Below are 17441 nucleotides of genomic sequence, written 5' to 3' on the forward strand. Positions count from 1 at the left end.
CTTTTCAAGATGAGGATGGATCAGGGCACTGCTAAAGTGACTCCATATTTTGAAAAGGTGAAAAGGAGAATTTCAGTGCAGCAATTAATTTTGCAAAGTACCACCATCAAACTAAGTGGTCTCATTTAGCCTCATGTTGGTCCTCTGCAAAATAGCAGAGTGGTTAATTTGGGATTTCATCAACAAATAACTAGATGCTAATAAAATAATGAACAGCAATCAATGCACTTTTCCAGAAAAGGAGGCTTGTTAAACCAACCTGTTATAATAGAATCATTTAGGTTGGAAAAGACCTTTAAGGTCATGAAATCCAACCATAAACCTGACACTGCCAAGACCACCAAAGGTATCAGGAAACCGAGTTCTTTGTTTTGGTTTTTAATACAACACGCCTGGCTGCTAAAGACAACTGTGACGCTGTAATATACTGCGATTTCTCCAAGGTATTTGGCTGGTATTATATGGAATTAACAAGGCACACAGTAGAGAGATTAAATCTGCTTCACTGACAGATCTCAAAATGTAGTTGTTAATGAGAAGATATCATTGAGCAAGGCCACTGGTAGCAGGCATTGCTTCTTCTTCAATGCTATTTAATATATCTACCAACAATCCAGGTAATAGAAATTCTCTCCAGATAAAGGCCGCAGGTGGCATAACACTTGGTGGGTAAAAAATACTACAGAAGGAGCTATTTTAGCAGCTACCTGAATATCTCAGTTCAACAGTCTCAAGCTAGCAGTGGTGTTTTAAATACAAAATAATACATGGAGGAAGCACAATCTTACAGCCCTGCTCCCTTAGAAAGCCAGGAACTCAGAGGAGGACATAAAGGAGGTCACTCACAGCTGCACAACATGAGCTCACATTGCAGTGTGCTGGATAGAAGGTCAGGGCAGTATTGGATATATAATAAAAGCCCTAACACCAAAAGGAAAACAAGTTGAATGTGGGTAGAGTGAGGGCTGCTGCATCCGGCGCCGGCAAGACAAATGCAGGTCTTGGGTCCTGCATCAACATGTGGAAGTATCAGCAGAAGTTCAAAGGGAAGCTGCCAGAATGACTCTGGGAAATTCAAGGAGTTTATCAAAGGAAGGCTGAGAGGTGACTTGATCACTGGGAGCAAGTGGAAAAGCTTTCAATCTTGCAGACAAAGGTATAGGAGGTTACAGGGACTGGAAAGTCAAGTTACATATCTTGACCTTGAAGTGAAGCACTTTCCCAACAGCAAGGATAATTAAACAGAGAACCAGCAAGGGAGGGGGTGAACTCACCAACACTCGATGTTTTTAAGAGGAGATTAGATATGTTTCCAAGAGAGATGCTGCCTGGGGAAGTGTCCATGGCCTATGTATACACAGGCTCAGATTAACGAAGCACAGAGGTCCCTTCTGACCTTAGCCTATGAATCTATAAATTCCTCATTCCACTCATTACCATGGATCACAAAAAACATGGTTTAAAAGCAGCAACATAAACAACTTAAAAATTAACTGCATGCTATTGATCTCCTCTCACCAGGAATCACTCGATACCGCATTTGCTGAGAAAAAATTTTGACCGCATCACTTTTATTTTTATCTGCTTTGTTTCTACACATTAGTGATAAGGGAGCATGATGGCCTCGAGCACAGGGAAAAGAAATGTGTGTGACATTCCCTGCTTGTGAAAAATTAAAGGTCTGTTCAAATGGTTTTAATATCAAGTTAAATTACTTTTAATGAAAAATAAAAAATAAATGGTTTGGGTCTCCAGCTCATAATCAACAGAAGAGCAAATTGAGCATCATTTTCAGATTAAGCCCAGCCTGATGGAAGTCAATAAGAAATTTGTGCTGACCTAGAATTAACCCTTTGAAGGATGATGCTAAATGGGTAAAGAGCTGTAATAGGCCTGAAGTATTTTACAATACACTGAGAGTTCACACACAGGTCTGGAATATCTTCCACACGACAGGTGAGGGTGAGGGAAATATTTGACTTTTCCCAAATATCAGGCAAGTGTAAGCTGTTTACCACAAGCACCCCATCTCAATTTGGCAGCCCCTGTTCATTTGCAGGATCTTTGGATGGCAGACAGCAGCCAACAGGTATGAAGAGCTGGGATGATCACACCTTGCTCTGCCAGACACCTCCCTCCAAAAAGACCTGCAAAGATGTCCCTCCCCACCAGCGTGGCAAGGCCTCCCTTTGCAGGCAGGCATTCTCCCTTCCTACAGTGCCCTTCAAGGGTTTATTTTTCCACAGGCAAAAAGAATACCAAGTGCGTTCCTGTGAATGATTAAAAATTCCATATTCTGCTTGCTTAGGATGCAGGCAGCGTACAAACAGGCTTGTGCTACAGAGAGCCTCCACGGGGCAACAGCGGCAGCATGGTGGTGCCAGCAATAATTCCAGAGAAGCTAATTTAGTACCAGCAATTCCCAACAGACACCAGAAAAGCATTTTCTTTCTCCTCCTCTGACTGCTAACCAGTAAGATTTATTAGATGGTTCTGCCGAATGGAAATCTTTAATAAAACTTTGACTCAGGCTGAACAGCACAAAACCAGGGTCAGTTTGTGGATTATTTCCTCCCCCCCTCTTTTTTTCAAATAAGGCCTTGTTCTTGAACACCAAAGCCTGGTGCCTCCTGTGCTGAACTGCCAGGCATTGCTAATGTATAGCACCAGCCACAGCCTCCCCCAGCTGGCTCCTTTCCTCGTTGCTAAGTTCCTGGTAACTCCAGGCACTGGAAGGAGTTAGAGCACAGCTTGTTTGGATGGATATTCCCAGGTGAAGCTATTACAGAGCAGGGTTCCTTAATGGCTGCTTGCTTCCGGAGCCTGCAGACACGGTCTGAACATGGTCTGTTCAGCCAGCAGCATTTGCAGCTGGTCTGGAAGGGAAAACCAAAATCTTCCAGCATACCTGGAAGGAGATGTGTGTGTGGGACTGCACTCCACAGACAGCAGATGAGAACTGCAGCGCCAGACTACTGGCAATAATTTCTGTAGGAGCTGATGACTGAAGGATTTTGGTGGGCGTTAAAGCATAAATGATACAGACAGAGCACTTGGGGCCATTACTGATGTGTTGTGGACTTTGGAATAAAACACTGCTGGTTTTCAGCAACAAGTAACGATGCCACGTGATGGTTTTGGATCATTAGCAAGGGAAAGTGCTCACAGAGTAGGGGAGAACGTAACTGGAGCTTGGCCAAAACACCCACTCTAATAATCCTGCTCCAAGAAGGGGCATGATATCCTCCTAATTGACCGTGACTAATCTGGACCCTCATTTATCTGTCTCATTGTAAAGATGACACCTCTGGCAGCACAACACGGCCACCCGAGCTCAGCCTTCTCAGACATAACAACCTGGCTGCCACCCCGGCTGCTAAACAGCCCCAGAGCCTGTCAGCACAGCCACCAGCTCAGGACACTTTGGCACCTGACCCCTTCCACCCACAGAGACACCAGCAATGCCTTTTGTTTCGGCACCACAAACCACCGTGCAGGTGCCCTGAAAAGGTCCCCGGTTTAAACAAAAGCTTAAGGAGCACCTGCAGCTCTGCCTAACACTGCAGAGAGCCAGGTCCCACAGGGGCTGGTACCCTGGAGGGTTCCCTCATCCTAAGGCCTGCTCCACCCAGTTGATGAGCATCATAGAATCACAGAACATCCTGAGTTGGAAGGGACCCACAAGGATCATCAAGTCCAACTCCTGACCCTGCACAAGACAACCCCAAGGATCACACCAGTATCGTTCAGTTCGACCTCCAGTAAAGTCCTCCTGTAATCTTAGGGCAGGAAGGAAATTCACCCACTAATAAATGCAGGCATTTTGTTTTTTTTTTTTTACTTCTTTTAAGCAGATCTTGCGTCTACCTAACTGATAATGTTTAGTAATACTTACAGAACTGTTCCAAATAAATGTGTGCTTATGCACACAAAGCCAGGAGTGAGGAGGAACAAGAGCATTGTTTGAGGCCCCAGAAGATACTAAGTTTCAGGAAGTCAATACAACATAGTAATTCAGCCATTCCAGTTTTTTTACAGTTCCAGACATTACAAGAAAGGATTTTTTTTTTTTAATTTTTTTTAACTTTTCCTGATAAGGCTGATCTTTAGGACTCAGCAGGAAATTCTAAAACAATAACAAACAAAATTGAAAAACATTTCTGGTAGTCCCACTGCTTGGTGCTATATCCAGCCATCATGACTGGGAGAGGGAAGTCCTGGAGCAAGAGCGCTCAGGCACTCATCTCTCAAACACTAAAGAAAAAAAGGTACTGATATCCTCTGCTTTGGGTTGCTTCGAAATTACTGCCCATCAGGAGACTTTCATCATCCCACTGTACTCAGCACTTGTCAGGCTGCACGAGAACCACTGTGTCCACTTCTGGTCCCCATAGTTCAAAAAAACCAGACAGACTGGAGGGGGTCCAAAGGAGGGTCACGAAGATGATCAAAGGGTGAGAAGAGCCCACCTGATGAGGAAAAGCTCAAGGAGTTGGGTCTTTTCTTCCTGGAGAGGATAAGGCTTAGGGGGAACAGAGTATTCCAGCACTTAAAGGGTGGCTACAAGGAGGGACAGAAGCTCTTTCTGCACAAGGAGCCATGGCGAGAAGACAAGGGGCAACATGTACAAGTTTCAACAGGAAAAGCTACATCTGGATATAAGAATTTTTTACAGTGAGATCAATCATTCATTGGAACAACCTCCCCAGGGATGTGGTGGAGTCCCCCTCACCAAAAGTTTTCAAGATATGACTGGACAGCATGCTAGATAACCTCATCTGGCGTCCCTTTCACACAAAAGATTGGACCAGATGATCTTTTAAGGTCCCTTCTAACCTGGCTATGATTTTAGTGTTCATTGATTTGCTTTGCCCATCATGTCCTTTAACAGGCAGCTGTCAGAGAGGAATCCTCTCTGTTGTTTGCTCAGGTTGGGCAAGGAATGCAGGGTGGATAGGCAGGGAAGAGATGTAAAGGATGTTTAGATGTGTATAAACACACCCATCATGGACAGCCAGGTCCCCACCAGCCCTTGGCACACCTCAACCTCATTGGGATTTTCCTAGGAGCGTGATTCATAGCTCCATGTGGAGGCTAGCAGATGGACCAGACCAGCAGTGGCAGTGTCAGGGGATAGTCACAGTGTGATCCTGTGATGCTGTGTGTGGTTTGGGAAATGAGGGACACCCTGGCACCTCAGGTGAACTGGCCTTGGGGCAGGAGAAGCCTCTCCAGCAAACAGCAGTAATTACCTGCCAAGTAGAAAGTCAGGTCATTAGCCTGCAGGGTAATAATTTGCTGAAATGTATTTTCCTGGAAGGAGTGGCTGAAGTGACCTCCATTTTGATACCAATTACCTTCACCCTGGGAGTTCTGCCAGAAAGGTGGAGGTCTGGCTGTTCCTCAGCTGGGGAAGTCAATGCCCCAAAGCCACCAGAGGGTTTGTGTCCCCACAGCGAGGCTTTGTGGCACAGAGCTTCCTTCCTTCCTTCCCAGGCTCTGACAGCCTGTAATCATTTTATCTCTCAGGATTAATGGCACTGAGCAATAAACTCGCATCCTAATTATTGTAATTATTTCTTTCTTTGTATGTCAGCCTTGGTAACTATGTTTTTACAGCTGATGGGATGGAAGGGAGGGGATAAAAGAAATGTTGTCACAGTAATGAAGAAAGAGCAATGAGCATACTCCTTTCCACTCAACTTTCCTCAAGGTTTTAGAATCCACTTGAGTTTCCTATTCCCTAAGGTCCCAGAAATTAGCAGTGATTGTCCTAATACTGCAAAGTAGCAGCAATCTAGGACTAAATTCCTAATAATCTTAAGCACCTACTTGCCACTTTAGCCCCAAAGATGACTGAATGTCTCCAAAGTCCCCTGCACACATAAGTACCTGCTACAGACCCAGAACTGTCCATTTCTCCACAGCAGGAGCAGCTCTCCTCAGGCATGACTCACAAGCTAAGTGTTTTGCCAGTCTCATCTATGGGAATTGCATATGGAGGGGGCAGAAGCTCCTCTAATGACCATGTAAAATTCATACAGTCTTCCAGAGCATGGAATTAAGCATCCATATCTTCCCAACATATTAGCACTATGATGGGAAGCTACAGGACTGAGGTGCTTGTCCCAGCCGCTGGGCAGGAATTTCTTCCAGTGCTGTAGCCCAGGTGCTGGAGAACAAGAGCAACGTTTCCCCACCCACTGTAACCCCAAATCCAGAGCATGGGCTGGGGAGAAACCCGAACCCAGATCATTTTGGGAAGGTGTGCTTGACTACTGAGCTGCTCTGTGGTGGCAGCTGCTCTGGCTCAGAGGAGCTGCTACTGAACATCAGGCAGAAAGGGACCTGGGAGTTTGGATTGACAGGAAGCTGAACAGGAGCCAGCAGTGTGCCCAGGTGGCCAAGAAGGCCAATGGCATCCTGGCCTGTATCAGGAACAGCGTGGCCAGCAGGACCAGGGAAGTGATTCTTCCCCTGTACTCAGCACTGGTGAGGCCACACCTGGAGTGCTGTGTCCAGCTCTGGGCCCCTCAGTTCAGGAAGGACATTGAGGTGCTGGAGCAGGTCCAGAGAAGAGCAACAAGGCTGGTGAAGGGACTCGAGTACAAGTCCTATGAGGAGAGGCTGAGGGAGCTGGGGATGTTCAGCCTGGAAAAGAGGAGGCTCAGGGGAGACCTCATCACTCTCTACAACTCCCTGACAGGAGGTTGTAGCCAGGTGGGGGTTGGTCTCTTCTCCCATGCAGCTATCAGTAAGAGAAGAGGGCATGGTCTTAAGCTCTGCCAGGAGAGGTTTAGATTAGATATTAGGAAGAAATTCTTTACAGAGAGGGTAATCAGGCATTGGAATGGGCTGCCCAGGGAAGTGATGGATTCTCCATCCCTGGAGGTTTTTAAGATAAGACTGGATGTGACACTTAGTGCCATGGTCTGGTAACCACGGCGGTAGTGGATCAAGGGTTGGACTTGATGATCTCAGAGGTCCCTTCCAACCTGGCTGATTCTATGATTCTGTGCCACAGAGGAGACTTCACTAGATGAAAACTAGGTGGCTAAAATACTACACAAAACACAAACAGCAATCACTACCCTATGGCCTCATCTCTAAACTCTCATCCTGTTGGTTTCAGCAGCCCCTCCACCACATCAGGGCTGTGGAGCTTGGGGTGGAACCATTGTCCCCCCTCCTCAGACTGAGTTTTGCAAGCTGTAATTCCCAGCCTGTCGTGCTTCTAAATAGGAACTTGTTCCAGGACAGAAATGGGCTTCTCACTCCTCAATAAATATCCTGAGTCCAAAACTGTGGTTTAATATGCACATTTGTCTGATTTACTGTGTTGGCCACCTCTGGCTCCTCCTTGCCGTAGGGACTGAGCCTTGGCAGGAGTTCCTGCTGGGCAGTGCCTCTCCACCACTAGCCCTGGTTCTTTTGGAGGTGGGCTCCTTCTCTTTCAAAGCCATCTTTCAGGATGACACTTGCTTTACTCAAGTCCTTATTCTTCCCCATTTCTCCCTGACGTTTCAAAAATAATTACCAGTGCTTCGGTAAGTTCATTAGCAAACTCCCTTAGGACTCTGGGCTATGTATCATCCAGCCCTGATGATTTGTGGATAGGCTCTAATCAAGTGTTTCAAGTCTCTCTCTCCTTCCTCCTCCTTTCAGATTAACAGTTATTTTGACAAGATTCTCATTATTTCCTATTTCCTGGTGGTACCCAGGGACTAGGCTTATTTGAGGTCTCACTGTTGTCATTGTGAGTTTATTTTTAACCTCAGGCTCTGCTTCTCCACAAGGACATCAGAGTCTTGTGTTCTTCAGAAGCACATGGCTTTGTCAGTGCCATTTTAGTCTCAGTTCATCCTCTGTCCTCCAGTGCTCTCTGGCTTTTGCCATTATTACTTTATATCCTTCTTCTTCCCACTGCTCCAAAATTAGCCATAAGAAATTACATGCAGTGGGACAGCAGCATGGAGCACAGGGCAGCCCTGCATAGGCTTTTCCCACCCAGCTGCCTCTGTCATCCTTCTGCCATTTCCAAATACACACAGGGGAGCAGTCCCTCGTTGTCCATCTTCATTAGCCCAAAGCCAGTGTCCTGCCCTGTGCAGGATTACTGAGGAGGATGAGGCATTAAGCAGAAGGAAGAGATGAGGCCAAGGAGTAATTTTTCTTTCGAATACCTTCCCTACCTATGCACCTTCCCTCCTACCAAGAGCCTATGGACCACAGGATTAGCCCAGCCCCCTTATTCTCAATTTACAAGAGATATCTGAAGTCAAAGACTTCCACTTTCAAAAAGCAGTAAGGGTTTTTGTCTTCTTTAGATGCCAACAGATATCTCCCTTGCCATTCCCTCAGCTGCACATCCCCAGCCATCAGATCCATGCACCCTGGGTTCACTTTTCCCTGGACACCACACCTCCGGGGTGCACAAGGACGAGTCAGTGGGACCTCCAAGCTCCCACACTATGGAAGCGTCTGAAGCAACAGAATGTGGTTTGAAGGTGTTTCTCCCCCCCATTTTGCAGCATTCATTGATAATTAAAGGAGTAACTTGAAGCAAGGTCTTATTCCAGCCAAGGTGGCAGGGACCCCAAATTGCTTGGATTGCTTTTGCATGTGCACAGTATTACAGGGATGCATTGTCCTGCTGCTTTTGCTACAGATCCCATATGTGGGCTGGAGAAACATCTTACCTGGATGTATTTCTGTTGTTTACATTAGAGACAACATTTGCCTACCTGGCAGGAACACAAAAAGGATTAATTTTGGGGAGAGAAAGGGAGAAGATATAGATAAGAATAAAAGGTGTATTTATTGCTTACCCCTTCTTACAAAAGATTGGGTTTGTTTTGAGCCTAAAAAGAAAATTGTCAGCAGGACCACTAACTAAAACTTACATTTTTTTATATAAAACACAGCGCTGTTGTTCTGGATGGAAAAATCTACGCCACCGGTGGGATCGTCAGCAGCGAAGGACCTGCCCTGGGAAACATGGAAGCCTATGACCCTAAAACAAACACATGGACACTTCTACCAAATATGCCCTGCCCTGTTTTTCGACACGGCTGCGTAGCAATCAAGAAGTACATCCAGAGCGGCTGATGTTCCCCAGGAGTTGGATGGAGAACTTTTTGTACCTGTTGAAAGCAGGCAAAAGGAACACTATTACTTAAGGAACAAAAGCAGCAAAGCCAGCCAGTGAACATATTGCTCTAAAGTCTTGAATAGTGTCTACATTGAATGTAGAAAAATCATCCTCACCTTTTGGTGAACAAGGAGCAGAGAGCTCCGTGCTATGTAAGATATTGTAACTTAATAATGCAAGGGTGTCACTAGATGTTATAGTGGCACTTGTTCTGGATATCGGCTTTTGGTCAACCCAGGTGCAATAGAATTTCTCATATTTTTTAAGCTGGGGAAGAGAGGAAAAAAATAATCTGCATTTTACTTTAGAGCTCGAGCTTGATTCTTAAAATAACCATGCAGATTAGTTTTACTATTACACTTTAGGCATCAATCTATTTGAAAGGTCAAAGTGTCCTTACCACTTTGATTCCTACATTTGTTTTTAAGAAATACATGCTTTTCAATACCAATGACTGAGAGAAGTCTTGTGTGACAGATGGCTTATGTTGATGTCAGTCTTCCATCAGATCAAACAATTCTTTCAGTTCTCTAGAGAAGAGTCCAGATGGGGGGGTGAGGTGGGGACTGGGGAGAAGAAGAAGAGCCATTGGTAATAAATTCCATGTAAAATGATTTAAAAAGGTCTGTTGGGCTGAATGAGTTTCTGCTCCAGGTGCTGCTTGTGTGGGCACGTGTGGCTGTGACCATAGGCGGGGCCATAGGGGGGACGGCTCCTAAACCTTTTCCTCCCAGTTTCTGCTCATGCACTTGGCAGTGCTTGATTCCCATAATGCAAAATGAATTGATTCCAGAGGTGTTCTCCTGATAAACCCACTCTTCACTTCTGGCTGGAATCACAGTAAAACGCACAGCATAGTGTGGGTTTTCCATGTTTTAATCAAACAGAGAAGACGCCTCCTGTGGCTACACACTCATTTTGGCTCTCAACCAAAATTCCTTATGTTGGGATACATGCCACTATTTTTTATGTAAAGTCTGAGCAGTTTTTTGTTTTACTTTATTTTTCAAGTTCCCCACCCAGTGTGAAAACCTTATCATTCTCTTATATACAGATTTTAAATACATGAGTTTAAAGCCCATGGTAGAAAAATGCATAGACTTAAGCCCAGTGTAAGAGACTTCAAATTATTACTATGTAGAGTTGTAAGTATATGCACAGCACAGGGGTTATATTTTTATATATATTAAAATATTGTCTATCCAGAGAGCATTGTGATGTGGAAATTCTTTATAAATTTATACATAAAAGGATCAAATGGGAGATGGACCGGGTAACATATAGGGGGCAGGGGAAAGAATCTTAAAATTCACCAACAGGAAGCAACCCCAAGCTACGGATTGTCTGATTTCTTTCCACGGAGAGGGAGAAAAAAGTTGCCATACTTGCCTTTGCAGACTCAAATCCCAAATGCCATGCCAGTAATTCAAGAAGGAGGGTCCTGTACAGGGCACGGGTGAGATCTTACATTCAAAATCTAGTTGAATTTCATACCAAATACAGTAGCCTTTTTATACAAAGGGAGGTCTGCCTACAGCTTTGGGAAAATCAATGCAGATGGTTAGCTAATCATCTTATTTTATTAATAATCATTTATAAAATAAAAGAAAAAAAAAAAAGAAATTTGTATCTTGCAGTATTTAAAGAATAAGTGCTCAAGTCAGCTGAGTCAAGCTATAGGGTGACTCAAGTCTCTCATTTTGACAGTGAGGTTCCAGTCTTTGTTATGCAGTTGTTTTATTTATTCTTTAAAAAAAAAGAAAAAATAATAAGCACAACAAAATTATATGCTAGTATGTCATTTAAAGTATTTATGTCAAACAGGGTGCAAGTGTGAACCTAAAGATTGGAGCACAAGTTTCTAACTGCCTGGGGCAGGACTAATTTTAGTGTTGGTGTGTGTCTACCTCCAAAGGAGGTGCTACCTGTCAGCAAGACCGAAACATATTCGACATTTCCAATTTAGCTTATTTCTTCATTTCTCACACTGGAACAAAACTGGCTATTTCTGTGAATAATATTAAAAACAGGGTTATCTGTAATGGTATTGTATATAGTTTATGTTTACTGTTAAGTTCTTGTTATATTATAATAAATATATTTATAGATCTAGATTCAGCATCCAGATTGGATTAATTTTGTCATGACTGATCAAGAAACAACACTGCACAAATGGGGACTTCATGTTTCATCCCAGCCATGGATGAAAATGTGTTCATTCCATCCAACTAGCTTCTCTTGCAAATCCAAAAATTTATTGCTAATACTTAAATGCTCAGTAGCTTCCAAAGTACTTCCATTTTCCTTTTGGAAAAACTTCTTAGAAGTAGTTTTAGATTTTATTCAGCAAGACTGTTTCTTCTTCATCTATTTTCCCAAACGTACTATTAAAATAGTAAAGGAAGAAGGGCTCAAGATAGTTTAGGAAACTATCTTGAAAAAAAAAACCTGATAAACAGCTTTTTTACTTTCTTTTCTAAATGAAAGTTGGGATTTGTGCCACACTGCTGCTGCAGTGTCTAAAAGATGAAAGCCACATTTGCCCTATGGTCAAAATTTCTTCATATCCAGCGTGGGAGCTCTGTACCTCATTGGATACAACATTCAGAGAGCACTTCAGTGCAACCATTCATGGTTTCTTTGATGTTTCATTAGGGTGTCATCTGGTAGTTGTAAAACTGGATATGGAACAAAGATGAGCCAAATATAACTAGTCTCAAATACCACCACAGTGGAACATTTCAGCCAGATCTTAGGAGGCAATATCTGTTCTACACATTAACAGGAAGAGCCTAACATTTATTGAAATTGCCTCCAGTTCTTACAGAGTATTTAAGAGCATGAGCTGCAGTTTTTAAACATTTTAGTTTAGGCTTAGTGGCTCAGGTTGAACAGCCTGTGAAGATTACTAAAAGCCTTGCAATTCAATATTACAAAACCATGCTGCAATAATCGAGACCAAGTGGGGTGAGTTGCCAACCTTTCATCAAGGCTCTGCAAGGATCTCTTACTCAGCACTAGTCAATAATACTTGGTAGAATGAACAAGACACAGGCTATTTGCTTTACTTGTATGTGGAAATTATTTTAGTTCCCCTCTGGGAAGCTGGCTGAGTGCTTTTGCCAAATGAATCATGTGCACATATCTGCTCAGAGATTTTTCTTCTTAAAAGCTTTAAGAAATTCAAGGGACAGGCTGGCTCAGCAGCCTGATAATGATAAAAACTCCTTTGTTCGCTGGTGTGACTCTCCCCTGGCTCACCTGGGAAGGAGAGTGATCTCCAAACAGGGCTGTTCACTGTGTTCAGGTAATCACCTACCCCTGACAATTTACACAAGTCATCCACCTTTCTCCCATTGTTTCATCCAGCGGCAAACACACTGTACTAATAAAACCTCAGCCACCCGGTCTTTTAATTAACTGCAGTGAGGTGCTAAGGCTGAGCTTAGCACAGTGCAACTGGAGCAAGCTAATTAAGAGCGTTCGTTACACTTCAGCTTGCCCTTGGAGGAGTCCAGACAAACCCAGCGCCAGCGTGAGCACCCGCTTTCCGCAGCTGCAGGGATTATCCAGGAGAGCAGCCCCAGCTGTGCTCCTGCCTGGCTCCACCAAGCACCATCAGCAGAGACTGAAAAGGCACAAATGGCTTCAGGTACTCGCCCAGCTTCCTGTGAAGAATTTCTCTGGGGGGAAAATAAAAAAAGGGAGGGTGGGGAAATGGATTCCAAAGCTTTTCTCCACTGTCTCAAATGCAAGGGCAAGGTCTCAGAACCACAGTGCCTCCCTACCACCACTGAAAAAGGTGTAATGGAATATGGGATAAACCTACAAACAGCATATGCAGGCAGGAGCTGGCAGGCTGCAACCTGTGCCAGGTTTGTAGGAAGACAATGACTCTGTATCTACCTGGACATTTTTACAATTTGTCATGGCTAATACAAGACACTTAAATTGAATGAGACCCTTAAGCTCACCCCTTACTGCCTTCTTCCCCATTTTAAATTGGCTCCAAAGCAGGAGCTGAAGCATGCCTTCAGCTGGAGTGGAGATGCCAGCAAGTACAGGAAGGCAGCAGCAAGTTCCCATCACTGGCGAGTGTTCTGGGTTGATAACTTTAGACTGCAGAAAAAGCCAGGAAGAAAATGGTCTGGAGGGAAGCAGATGGATATGTCCCAGGCACGGTGTTCCCATCACTCATTACATTAAGCTGGACAGCGATACCGGAACAGAAACACCATTTTTCCTCTGAAAAGCCAAGCTGTTTGAGGCATGATTAAACACTCACTGAGGTTAGAATTCATGAAAGCAAGAGCTGCCATCACGGGCTCCTCAGCAGAGCTGTGGAAGCCTGGAAAGATAGACCAAAGTGGCAGACTACCCTGAAAAACAACTCTCCCTTCACTGGTGGTCACTGGTGTTTTTTCTTTTGATAACACACACTACTTTTACTAAGCCCTGTTTCGCTGGTAGATTTCTTAAAAAGCAACAAGTTCCAGTTTTCTTTTTCCAAACAAAATCTACTTCAATCGGTAGCAGCTTTGCACACAAAACTAAGTGTTTTGGCTCAGTTAGTACCTGGAAGAAGAAAGCTCCAGTGCTGCCATCAAGCCAAAATCTGCCTCTGAATTTTTCATTAGTGGTGGTCTGTACAGTGAAGGTTTGAAATGTTTCCTGTTGCTTCTAATTTGTTGGTTTTGAGCAGCTTTCTTTTTTCCTCTGGAGTTCATACATACCCCAGATCTTACCCAGCAAGATTCACACTGGCAAAATACACACAGTATCAAACTCTTCCATGACCTGTCTAGAGAACAGCACTACTAACCCAGGGTTTTTAACAGCTTGAGAGGCAACTTCAGCATGTAGTTTGTAAGCAAATTAACACAGAACTAGGGAACTGTGGTGACAACAGGGGCTATGCTGAATGTTGCCCAAAGTCATGCAATCACAGGCAATACAAACACCTTTTCCATCATCCACAATCAGTGACCTTTTCTCACATTTTCGTGGCTAAAGACCAGGTGCCTACCTAAGGTCACCAGTGACACTCCTACACAAGCATCAGCTACTCACCTCATTAAAAACAGTACATGTTATTAATAGTTTTTACAGACAGAAAGGAACCAGTTCCTCTCCACATCTTGGGAACTCAAGCAAAGTAGTCTCTAAGTTCTGTTGCAATGTCCTTGTGCTAGTGGACAGCATCCAAGTAAGGATCAGGGAACTGAACAGGGAAGGGGATGCACCAAATGCTCTAAGGGTATCTCCAGCGTTATTCTCTACCTGAACCACGGCCCCTCCACTCAAGTAACAATAAGCAGCTCTCACAAAGCAAGCCTAAACTTCCAACCCTGCTGGAATATCTGTAGCACTGTTTCCATTAAAAGAGATCATCTTTTAGTAAGGTATTTGTTTTCATGCCCAGTGAATGCAAGGCTCTGTTACTTGTTGACATCAACTTCAATTTTACCTGCTTCAATTTATGCCCAGCTTTTCTGCAAAGCTGCCTGTTTATTGGAACATGTCAGGCTGAGGATGCTGGGGCTGTTCAGCCTGGAGAAGGTTGCGTGGAGACCTCACAGCAACATTCCAGTATCTTAAGGGGCCTACAGGGCCGCTGGAGACAGACTCTCCATCAGGAACTGTAGTGACAGGACAAGGGGGAATGGGTACAAACCGTAAGGGGAGAAATTTAGGTTAGACATTAGGAAGAAATTCTTTACGGTGAGGGCGGTGAGGCACAGGAATAGGTTGCCCAGGGAGGCTGTAGATGCCCCAACCCTGGCAGTGTTCCATTCCAACTCTTAACACCCTACCATTCTATGACAAAAATGCCACATGCAGCCTTTCCAGGAAAAATGAAGAGTGGAAATGTGGCAGCTTGGGAACGGCTCACATTTCTGTTTTCTGTTTGGCAAGAGGTATCCCCCTATGGAGATTAAGATGTCCAGACTGCTTATTACCTGGAGAGAATATTAGACTTTCCCTACGGGATAAGGGGGTTTGAATTCTGGAGGTAACCTAACACTCAACCACCTCCAGAAAGCCCAGAAGTCCCTGCCCTGCTGACATTCATTTTTAATAATGTGGGTATTTCAGAGAGTGCCAATAATGTGACAGTTATCAAAGGGCAAGTGAAATGACTGGGTAATTACAGGGCATTCACCTGACATCAAGCCCAAGTAAAAATGGAAAGATGATATCTAACTAAACTGATCATGAATCAAAGAGATAAGAAGAAATACAATGATTTTCTAGAAAATTGACTGTATCACACAAACCTGATCTCATTCTCTGACAGGATTACACATTTGATTGATAAGGTAATAGATTTTCAAGCAACATGTGACAAAATACTTCAACTTTCTCACTGTACGGTGTTCAGACAGCAAATATTAAATGGGCTAAGAATAGGCAGATTAATTGAGGAACATCTAATCTGTTCGAGTAATTCTCAATTTGGTGCTATCAAGAGTGTTTCTAATGGGGAAATCCTCTTCTCCCGAAGTTCTTGAAGGAAAATGTTGACATAAATCACTAGTCACAGACCTGTGGAAATGAAGATTAGCTGAGGGATAGATAATGGGGACTGAACAAGTCATACACATGGTGCTGGCTCCTCTGGCTGGCTGGGACCCATAAAACAAAACTTCTTTTTATAAAGCTAAGCAGTTCCTTGGGGAGGCGGGAATAAGGAAGGCTGACATTCAGGATGGAAAATTCCCTCATGAAAAGCTGAAAGTCGGAGAAGCAACAACAGCTCCCAGCCCAATTTCATGGTATAAAAGGAGTAAATTGATCTTTGGATGTGTAAAAAGGGAGGCAGTGAGTACGAATCAGTGATTTTTGCCTCTACAAATGGCACTGGTGGGACCTATGCTGGAATATCCCATCAATTTCCTCGGAGAACAAATGTTTTAGAAGATGTTGAAAAATTGACCTACTGCAGAATAGAGCCACAAAATTGACTTAAAGGCTGGAGAAAATGCAGTGAGAGCCATAAAGAGCTCGTTCAGTTCAGCAAAAAGAAGACTGAGAGGCTACTTGATCACAGTGCATTAGTGTCTTTGGCGGGGAGGGAAGTAGGTATGAATAGTCTAGAACATAAAGAGAAGACAAGAAGCAGGGCCTGGAAGTTGAAGCCATACCAAAATAAATGAGGAATGAGGCACATGTTGCTACCCATGAGCTTAACCACTCGATGAAAAGCTCAGAGAGCAGGGCAGATGTGCTCTGCAGATCAAGACTAAATGCCTTCCCCAAAAACACTGTTAAGCCATGCAGATGTTTGCAGACCCTGTGCATGCATGAGATTAAATCACATGTGCCACAGCATCTAGTTCAACAAACCAGCACTTTCTGTCAGCATTATTCTCTGTGAATAAACCCAAATTTAAGCAACAAATTGCTAAACATTTAAATCATCATTAGGTGTCAGCTCATTTCCATTTCCAAAATTTATTCTCATGTACTGAAAAGATTAACACTGTAAAATTTATGCTCAGCTTGTGCTTTCGTGGCTGTCCTCTGAATCTGGTAAAAAGGAAGCTTTTTATTTTTAAAAAGCTTTTTGCCTTCTGGACACGATTTAAATTTTAGAGCAAGGCTCTGAAGCACTCTAACCCCAGTATAAATGTGAGACATTAATTTTAAACCAGTTACCTCTCCATTGCTTCATGAAAACGTAGTCTTACATGCTGTATTTCTGATACTTAAAATGTCAATAGAAACCAGTAATTTATTACTAAACTGATATTAATAGTATTAATATTTAACTATCCATGCTACATTTCCTTTATCTCACTAAACCTTTTGTAATGTCACAGAGAATGCAGTGGGCATCACTTCAAAACTTATGGCAGAGTTATGTTTGTTAGACACCTAAAACATATTGGCAATTTGTCTTTCCCTATCACCAATATCAGGTTTCAGTGTTCTCCTGGGCAGCCTCCACATACAGAAGGGATTCTACAAGATGTAACAGAGTCAGCCAGACCTTTACAACAGAACTGGGGCTCTGGAGACGACAAATAGGTCTTAACTAAAACATTGTTTTCCTTTTACAGCAGAAAGACTCCCTAGAAAACTAAGTCCAAATTTAACGTATTTTCTAGGATGAATTAATCCTCTATATTCTGTTTTACTTCCTTTGCTGAATAGATACTTAAAAGGTAGCCCTTTTCAAACTTCCTCAAGTCTTGCTTTCCCCCCAGTCAAGAGTCCCAAAGCTGACAGGTCATCTACAAACTCCTACTTCCACACAGATATAGTCAAGCACTGATGTGCTATAGCA

The 17441-nt window shown here is 43.5% G+C and overlaps 1 protein-coding gene across 8 annotated transcripts in view; it reads left to right on the top strand.

Annotated features, from left to right (window-relative positions):
• Positions 1-11265, top strand: part of KLHL29 (kelch like family member 29) — a 392255-nt gene extending 380990 nt beyond the window's left edge. For 7 of the 8 annotated variants that reach the window (XM_064650633.1, XM_064650638.1, XM_064650632.1 and 4 more), the window contains one exon: positions 8925-11265. In XM_064650633.1, coding sequence (XP_064506703.1) covers positions 8925-9108 — 184 coding nt within the window. In that variant the 3' untranslated portion in view covers positions 9109-11265. Of the gene's footprint in view, positions 1-2308; positions 6683-8924 lie in introns of those variants that run through there. The other variant, XM_064650635.1, reaches the window with a different exon arrangement.
• The last annotated feature ends 6176 nt before the right edge of the window (positions 11266-17441 follow it).

The sequence above is a fragment of the Pseudopipra pipra genome, chromosome 3, assembly GCF_036250125.1.
Source record: "Pseudopipra pipra isolate bDixPip1 chromosome 3, bDixPip1.hap1, whole genome shotgun sequence".
NCBI classification, from domain to species: Eukaryota; Metazoa; Chordata; class Aves; order Passeriformes; family Pipridae; genus Pseudopipra; species Pseudopipra pipra.